At 42.6% G+C, this 9316-nt stretch overlaps 1 protein-coding gene across 1 annotated transcript; it reads right to left on the bottom strand.

Moving 5' to 3' along the window:
• Nucleotides 1–1517: 1517 nt before the first annotated feature.
• On the bottom strand, nucleotides 1518–4303 carry LOC148019241 (uncharacterized). The gene is made up of 2 exons (XM_087701376.1): nucleotides 2583–4303; nucleotides 1518–1959 (listed from the first exon to the last, which is right to left on the bottom strand). The coding sequence occupies exons 1-2, from the start codon at nucleotides 4014–4016 to the stop codon at nucleotides 1681–1683; spliced, it is 1713 nt and encodes a 570-aa protein (XP_087557502.1). The 5' UTR covers nucleotides 4017–4303; the 3' UTR covers nucleotides 1518–1680.
• Nucleotides 4304–9316: the final 5013 nt, after the last annotated feature.

Raw genomic sequence — 9316 nt, 5'->3', positions numbered from 1 at the left:
AAAAATCATTTGGATATATGGATGTCTCTAATGTAGTCATAGCTAAAGGTTCTACCTAAATAATTATAATTTAGATGATGCCCAAACAATATTTGGGGTTGCGAATATTATAGCCTTTGAGATGTTATTATCATGTTATGTATCTAAATTTGCTTACAAATGTATGAGGCACATATATTTCTAAGTAGATGCCTTTCATGTAATCGCTCTATGACATAATGTATGAAGCCAATCAATAGCATGTGTATAGCAAAGTGTCATTAACTAACTATCTATTGTTTTATTCTCATGATGTATCACAAAGATGTTTCTGTGTGTGTGTGTGTGTGTGTGTGTGTGTGTGTGTGTGTGTGTGTGTGGAAGTCAATGTGAGGCAAGGGAGTGGGCAGTTATCATGTACGCAAGCTTCATTCTAAGTGCTCTTTGCATGATTTCACTACAACCTAGAGTGTATATTTGCCAAACACATATGGATGACCATGCTCTTACTTTGAAATGTCACTTAGGCTATAAAAATGCAATGTGATTTCATAATGTTGTGTTGGTAGGGTACATGTTAAGTGTCTCAATAAAGAATATGAGGCATGCATCCAAGTAGTTTGAGAGCCATATGCTAAGATGAGTAGAGAATAAGCCACATGGATCTAACCATGATAAAAGATGATCCTTAAAATCATTAATGTGGATATGCCTCACACACACACACACACACACACACACACACACACACACATTATAGATTATCCAGAATAATTATATAATCAAAATTGTTTATAAGGTCTTGAATTGAAATTGGTTTCATCTATGTCTCTCTTAAATAAAGAAATAGAATAATAACAATAGTAGCACCAAGCCATTAGATGTTCCCACCATCTCCTCCCCAAAACAAAACTCCTCATCAAAATTGTTCGAGTATTTTGAGGGTGTTGGAGCATTTATAGAGCATGTTTATACTTGTGAAGCTATGCTCTTAAATACAAAAATACTTATACATAACACAAAAACTTTGGGATCTCTCTCAATTGGTTTCTTTGTGACTCAACCACTCATGAACCTTCTTGCCACATGAAATGTGCATTAGGGCAATAAGTGCCCTAACTATTATTAACACTATTACTTTGAACCCCGATGCAAGGCACCAAGAGAATATTGGAGTGGGAGAATGTAGGTGTGGAACGCCTAGTTAATCCATTGAACAAATAAATGGTCACTCTTTTAGTAGTTAAATTACAAGTATCCCTTTTTATCTAGTGCCCATTATAGAGCTTTTACTCAATTAATCTAGTTTGCACTTTTTATCAATGTCTCATATAAAAATTGAACTGATCTTCATATAATTAAAAAAAAAGCAAGACTCCAGAGAGCATAAAGGTGCTATATATAAATACTATTGTTTTAACAAACCCAATAAACACTCTCAATCAAATTGAAGCTTGTGCGTTAAGACTGCCAGGTTCATAAAGTAGCTATATATGAACGAAAACAAGCACAAGTAAACGAGAAACACTATTGTTCGCAAAAACTGAATATAAAGCACTTGAAATTGAAGCTAGAGGGGGGCAGGGAGGGAAGGGCGGATGGGGGCTGCAATGCTCACGTGCCCCTTCTGCACTCTTGTTTGATATAAAGTAACCGTGGCTACAAATTAAGCAATCATATATAACTCTTAAAATTCAAGAATCAAGAAGATGATGGTTCTTTTCCGTGAACGTGAACACGGTAAATGCAAGTATGGGATGGACTACCATGATTAGACAAAACATGAAGTTTGATGGAAGAAACAAGCATCTTCCTGTTTGTCTCCGACAAGTGAAAGATCTGCGAGGCTTGTTGTCTGTCGACGTCATATTGAAACTGACCAAGCAAAATCCAGCTGGGCGGCTTTCTGCTAGTAAGCGGCGGTGGCGAGCCGTAGATGTGGAAATCTTTGGGAGCACTTGAAATGTCATAGGCTACATTCTGCAAGCAAACCCATAATGCAGTTTGATTACTCGTATTGCATTTGTATACTCGAGACAAGGAGTTCCTTCACGGAATCTGAAGAGTCTCATGCAGTATTGGTATGACTGGCAGGTGTAACGTCTAAGCTCGAGTTTAGATACTCATCTGCTTGTCATGTGTACTAGAATTGTATTTCTTGTGAAATAAGAGTCTAACGCAGGAGTGATTTGACTCACAGGTGTAAGTAATGTGAATCAGCTCGAGTGTAGATTGTCAGCAGGTTATCATGCGTGGACTTCAATTCCTTGTAAAATAAGAATCTTATGCCGTATAGATATGACTCAGTCAGTACAGGTGTAAATAATATGAATGAATCAGCTCGAGTGCACACTGTGGTCAGGTTATCATGTGTAGATTTCAATTGCTTGTCAGATAAGACAAGCTTAACATCTCTTCCCAGCTGTTACAATATGGAAGCATATGGCGCTAGGTATGCATTTAAATGATAGGTATACGTTTAAATGCTAGGTTTGCATTTAAAGTCTAGGTCTTGAGAGAAGCATACATTTGGAATTATGAGTATGTTAAGAAGTATGCATGCATTTTATTTGTAGGTTTTAATCGAGAGGAGAGAATTATACCTTGGAAACGTGCGTGAGAGTGATCTGGTCCGGGTAGATTGATGTGCGGAGGGCCATCTCAACATAGACATTGGAGCCAGCAAGAGGAAGGCAATGCCCAGGTTGGTTGAAGCTGGGTTGGAGAATGACAGGGGCAAGGGGGTGAATCTGCGGGCGCAGCGCAAACATGCGAGCGAGCCAGGCGAGGCCCCGCGTGGCAACGCCGGCGGCGGCCGACGGCAGATAAGGAGGAGAGTGGCCTAGGATGTGGCCACCACCACTGGCAAGGGCATAGTCAGGCCTCTCAATTACTGATGTCCAAGAGGGATCACTAGTAGTAGTGGCAATATGATTATTAGCGTTAGGGTTAGTATGATCATCAACATTTGTATTAACGGCCAGCTCTTCTTTATGAATCATCAGCTTGTCTCTCAGCTCCCTCTCCATCTCCTCTCTCATGTGCTCCTCCACCTCCCTCTGTGTCCTCTTGATCTCCTCCTTCATCTCGACCTTGATTCTCTCCACCTTCTCCTCCACTTTCTGGGAGGCGAGCTGCAGGCTGAGCTTGAAGTAGTCGCGGAGCTCCTCGACTTGGTTGGACCGATGATTATTGTTGACCCAGGAGCTGGTGAGGCGGGCATGGAAGGAGGACAGGAGCTGCCGAGGGGCGACCAAGCAGACTAGGGGGGCAGCTATGGCGACAAGGAGGAGGGCACTGCAGGCAAGGTGGAGGGCGAGGTCCTTGGGGAAGAGGAAGCCCTTGCGGCCCGACTGATCAGAGTTGGGTCTGTGATGGCCATTATAGGTGTTGTTGAGAGGGAGGGTTTTGGAGGAGGAGAGGGTATCGGTGGCGGCGACAGAGAAGGAGGGTGCTAGCTCTTGGCTTGTGGATATGGTAGCTATGGCGGCGCCTGTAGGATGATGATGATGATGAATTATATCAGAAGTTGTGCCCGCTCCCGCGCCGGCGACGCAGTCTTTATTGATGAGCGTGTGAGAGGATGACTCAGCTTTCTGCTGCTGCTTGTTACTGCGAGAGGAGGTCGTGGTCGTGGACCGGTTGCGGAGGCTCATGCAGTGCTGCCCAGCGCCGTTATTATTAGCCGCGGCATACCTCGCTGTCACGGCGCCGCCGCTGGCGTGATCCACGTCCGCTGCAGAGACGACGGCGTTGTTGACGGCGCCGCTTGGTGGCGGCTGATCGATGGATCGAGTCTGATGATGATGGTGGTGATGATGATGGTGGCGATGAAGTTGTTCCTGCTGCTGCGTCGACGTATTGGACTTCGACCTCGTCTGATCATGCCTCGCCAGCTCCTCCTCTGGCTGCGACGACATAGAAGTATTGTTATTATTATGATTATTCAGCCTACTATTGCTGCTGCTGTTATTCTGGCTTCTTGACCGCGTCCGTGTCGTCACTGAGGCATCGCCCAGGGCCGTGATGTTTGACATGATCCTTCCGGCGCCGCCGCTATGAACTTATCGATCGTATACATATCATCATGAAACTAGACGGCAAGTGCCCAGACAGCAATCAGAGTCGCGGCCAAGACCCTACCCCTAATTGTCGCTTGCTGATGAACTCATTTCTCTCTCTGGTTCTTCCTTGCCTCTCTCTCCGGTTCTTCCTTGCCAAGACCCTACCCCTAATTGTCGCCTGCTGATGAACTCATTTCTCTCTCTGGTTCTTCCTTGCCTCTCGAGTCTCTCCTGCATGGATGCTAAGGCGAACAATTCTCTTTGTGTTTCCGTCGACCGTTTTTTCTTTTCGCCTTACCTTTTGGAGAATACGATGTTCAGCTGAACAATCGACAGTTAGCACCACAGAAGACGTTGCGAATAGTATGCACCTAAATGAATGTGTCACACGCTCGCCTTTGCGAACTGGCCCTCCCGGAGCAGCTCTATAAAGTGGATCAGTGACTTTGCAGCCTCTCAATGTTTTCTTTAAATGCAAGCCATATTCGCTGTTTATTTGGGTTATCGCCCGAAGAACCATCCCGATAGATAGCAAATATCACACGGCTCATCGAGCAATCGATCCGAAGACCGTTCAAAGCTCACGCACTCACCTCAATCAACTGGGCTGCGGCTCGTTTGTACTTCTTAATTTTGTAATCTCTCTCTCTCTCTCAATGTGGAATAAGTATCAAATACCTTTAATAATATTAGGAACATGCGATGTGATTGAACTAAGCATATCGATGAGCTGCTTGATTCTTTCGAGCTCTTGTTGGACTACCGAGGATACTTATTGGTGATACTTTAGGGTGCTATTGTTGCTTAATTTGCTTTGATGAGATGATGAAGGTTTCTCTTTTACATATGGATCCGTAGGTAACTCATCCTCCCAAGTATCGTCACAATTGAGTGTGGTGGTTTGATTGCTCCTCAAGGACTCCTACGAGGGTACTCCCCTTCAAGGACTCCGACTGGGTACTTCTCTTGAAAGAGTAACATAAGGTATTAGGATAATACTTTCTATATCTTCAATTGAGTAGCATTTCTTCCTTACTTGAACTTAAAGATACTTGCACTTTAGGTAGTGTTGGTAGTTTTTTGTGTGATTTTGTTAATAATTGTTATGTGTCTATGTATGTAGAGAGAGAGACAGAGAGAGAGAGAGAGAGAGAGAGTGTGTGTGTGTGTGTGTGTGTGTGTGTGTGTGTTTGTGTGTGTGGACATGCACATGAGAGAGAAAGAGAGGGAAAGGCTAGAGTGTGAAGAGACAAAGAGAGAGAGAGAGTATAGAGAGAATGTAGAAAGAGAAAAATAGTAGATTGAGAAGAGAAAGAGAGTAGCCTAAGTTAATCAACCGTATCCTAGCCTAACTAACCCAAGCCCAATCGAGCACGACATAGCTTGGTGGGCTACACATTTTTAAGCATATGCATAGCTTAGCATAGATTGGCCCAAACTTAGCATAGCCAAACCTAGCACCAATGTAATTTACTAAAGACTAGCTTAGTGTATCTAGATCATAGCAAAGCATATCACGGCTTTACCTACACATCTATAGCACAACATATGCTTGGCCTACACCGTACACTTAATATATACCTAGCGTACGTATGCTTAATATATGCTTAGCCTACACCTAGCATATGCTTATTGTATGCTACATGAACACTAAGTGTACACCTAGCATACATCAGGCATACACTAAGTATACACCTACTATCCTATTAAGCTTAGCATATCCTATTTAGTCTATGTGTAGTGTGCAATTAGCCTATGACTACTGTGCACTTAGTGTATGCCTAGCATCTTGTTAGCATACTAGTAAGCTGAAAAGATAGAGGGAGATTGGGGGAACTTGAGCTCTTGTAAGACACACAACACACAAAGAATGCACACAAGAAAGGAAGATGAAATAAAGAGAGAGTATAATATATATAATATATAACTGATCCATAGTGTGAATATACTAACTAGAAATATCACTCAATAGATATCCCGTAACTCAAGTAGGTGGACTAGCTAATGTCTAACTATAAAGTATCACTAGAAGCAAGTACCAACCATGTTAGTGATATGAATGTGAAAACAATCATCTAGAAATATAAGTGTCAATTTATGTTGAGCTTGACTTCTCAACACTCTCCCTCTCTCAAGCTCAAGTCCATGACCTGTACTCCAAGTGAGCATTGAAAGCATCAAATCTTTTTTGCTCCTATGGCCTTGGTGAAAATATTTGCAATCTACTTTTCAATCACTACAAGATATAAGCCTTATACCGACATTCAAAGCGATGAAAATGTTCACAAAAAAATTTGCCCCCATCATCGCTAAATGCATCGGTATTAGTGTCTCCATGAAACCGTCGCTATTGGCATCAGTATGGGCATTGGTATGTGCATAGCAAAACCGATGCAAATACCAACGCAAATGCCGATGCCAATAGCGATGGTTTACGACGCATATTACGACGCCAATAGCAATACGTGCAGTAAATTTGCGACGTTAATAGCGATGGTTACAGAGAAAAAAAATTGTAGTAGGGCAACATGTAGCACTATGTGCTGTATTTATATTCTACAAATGGATTACATGTTAAGTATGCAATGGTCCTCAAAATAAGTACAAATAGTACTTGAATCCACAAGACTGATAGATGGAACAAATACAAGATTGTTGATGAAAACTCGTGGAATCATGGCAAGATACAAAGAATGATAGTACATAGAAGATACATGCATAAATCACATGACCAAAAAGGAAGAGGATGTGCGCTCTACGAATCCAAATGTGAGCTATATATCCTCACCATCCGAAAGCTCAGTCTGGACACAAAGGAGCATCGAATCGAGTTTGCAAAAAAAAAAAAACTACACATTAGTCCACCATACATAATGCATTTTAATAAAAATAGTAACTACAGACAAGAAAGACGAGTGACTTACTAGGCCGCTGTGTGCATATACTCTATCGATCAATGCAATGAGACCATGTCTCTCTGCATATTGAGTGTCTAGGCTAGTGGGATCACGGTTTGTAATGGATTGCTACAAAGAAAACAAAATTCAACTATTAGAAACATGATTGTCAGTATAAGCGATATTGCAAAAAAGAAAGTGAGAAGAACAAAAGAAAAACTTACAAAGTCCTCCAAATAAGTCATGTGGTCGCCACTCCCAAGATGATGGACCACCCCTGCCTCCAGTCGTGTCCTCATTACCTCGCGTTGCTGTCTCCAACGTCTTGGAGAATTTGTAGCCTTCTCCCTAAGTCTCGGCTAGTCATCTACATCTAGCCACTTGGACTTTGAGAGGCACCACTCTTGAGTGCCTTGCATGCGTCCGATTGTCTATGTGACATATACGTACGCATGCACTCCATCATCCAGCCTGTGGAAAACCTCTATGCCGCAATGGGTATTGGAAACTCCTTATGCAAGGATGCTACTATGTAGTCATTACTCCCCTCGGGTATGTTCTTCCAATGGTCCAAGACGTTGTGCCGAAAAACTTGTTGGCATAACTCTCTCATACGAGACATCACCCTCCTCCTCTCATCATTCATGATAATGGCTCCTGTCATGTTATCTACAAGATATCCATACCCCTCTAGGGTATGTCTAAGATGTGTCCTCTCCCACCTACAACTGCGCTCCTGGGCATAACCAGGAGACCCCTGTACATCTAGTGTACCCACGGGGATGGTATCTCTTGGAGTAGCACCCATAGGGGTGCCACTTGTAGAGACAGTTGAGCAAAAGCTAAAGTCACTAGAGTAGGCATCCCCACAGGTGTGATAAATCCCACAAGTGACACAACTCCACCAAAACAATGAGACGAAGACACTATATCAGTGCCTCCACAACAACCACCTAAGCCACCCTCTCTCGAACTTGCACAAGAGCGAGGAGTAGCACTTGTATCTCGAGCTGACCATGGGGTCACTGCATCTACGTCTCCGCAACATCCCCCAGAACCACTCCCTCTATCTGGCCTAAGTTTGGAGCGTCGACCTCGTCTACTGGAAACTGAAGCATCCGAGTGTACCGAAGTAGATCTAACGAAACGGCCTAATGGTGTCTGAGACACACCTTGCCATATCTCTGAATCGAGCCATCTGATCTGGAGACATACGTATGAATATCTCTTGCAACTCCTCATCGGTCATCCCTCGACTCATCGTGCTCTCCAAATATTGTCAAAGGTCACCTGCACAGACATAAAGTGATGTTAGCATAATCAATATAAAGATTCAAGCAAAGCATAGTAATATAACTCTGAAAAAAATGATGTTACTTAAAATGTATATTCTAGAGTACCCTTATAAACGATTCATCAATGAATTGAGTAGGCGGCTGCAAGTATGACATAGCCTATGGTCCCATGTCAATCTCTTGGCAGAACTCTGCATATACTAGAAGGTTGATAGATAGGTCACCACAAAAGGATGAGTCCACCTCGTTCTCAAAGAATTCTTGGCCTCCTGTCTTTCTGTCATCGTTACCTGATTCTGCCTCCTCTCACGCTCCAAACAAGCCATCTTCGACCTCCTCTCCTTGCAATATTGACCCCTCCATCTGCGTATTGTCCTCATCTATGCTGGGAACATTACTTTCATCATACACTCTCGTACTTCGGGGAGATGAAGGCATAACATACCACTATCGAGGTTGTCGGGGGTTTGGATAGAAAATTACATGTTTAAAATCACATACAAGAGAGATTTAACATTTGTGACATGTCGTAATAAATTTTTTTAAAAAAGTTTTTCATACATATGTTCACAATGGGCCTGTAAGACAAATGTAGTGCATAGATCCGTCCATTTTTTTTCGAAATCTATTTCAAAAAATCCTGATCGACCTCGTCGAATAGTTTCCCTAGCTCCTTCAAGTACCACTTTGAATCACTGCACACATAGAATATGATCATGAAAAAGCTATGGTAATCCATGAGATAACACTTTGCAAGTTTCCAAAATACTCCATCTCATCTATAACAATGTTTGAATCCATGGCTCGCCGTTGGCTCTCTTGCTCAAACTTTGCCATAATACCACAATCCGTTGTGGAGCGCATTTTGCTAATGCACTCGATACGAAAATGTTACCCGCGCGACCATGCCGCACTGTATATTTTGTATTATACATTGAAATGATTAGATTAGTTATCACATATAAAATCTAGATACGGCATCTTATAAAACATGTGGTCACCTTTGGACTACATCCCCTCGAGAATTCCCACTTCTCAATAGTAGAGACCTCCACCCCTTCGCGAGAGTTTGCGATCAAAG

This window comes from Lygodium microphyllum, chromosome 20 (assembly GCF_053477565.2).
Source record: "Lygodium microphyllum isolate KBCC chromosome 20, Lygodium_microphyllum_v1.1.10, whole genome shotgun sequence".
In the NCBI taxonomy this organism is placed as follows: domain Eukaryota; kingdom Viridiplantae; phylum Streptophyta; class Polypodiopsida; order Schizaeales; family Lygodiaceae; genus Lygodium; species Lygodium microphyllum.
This window is presented reverse-complemented; position numbering and strand designations above follow the sequence as displayed.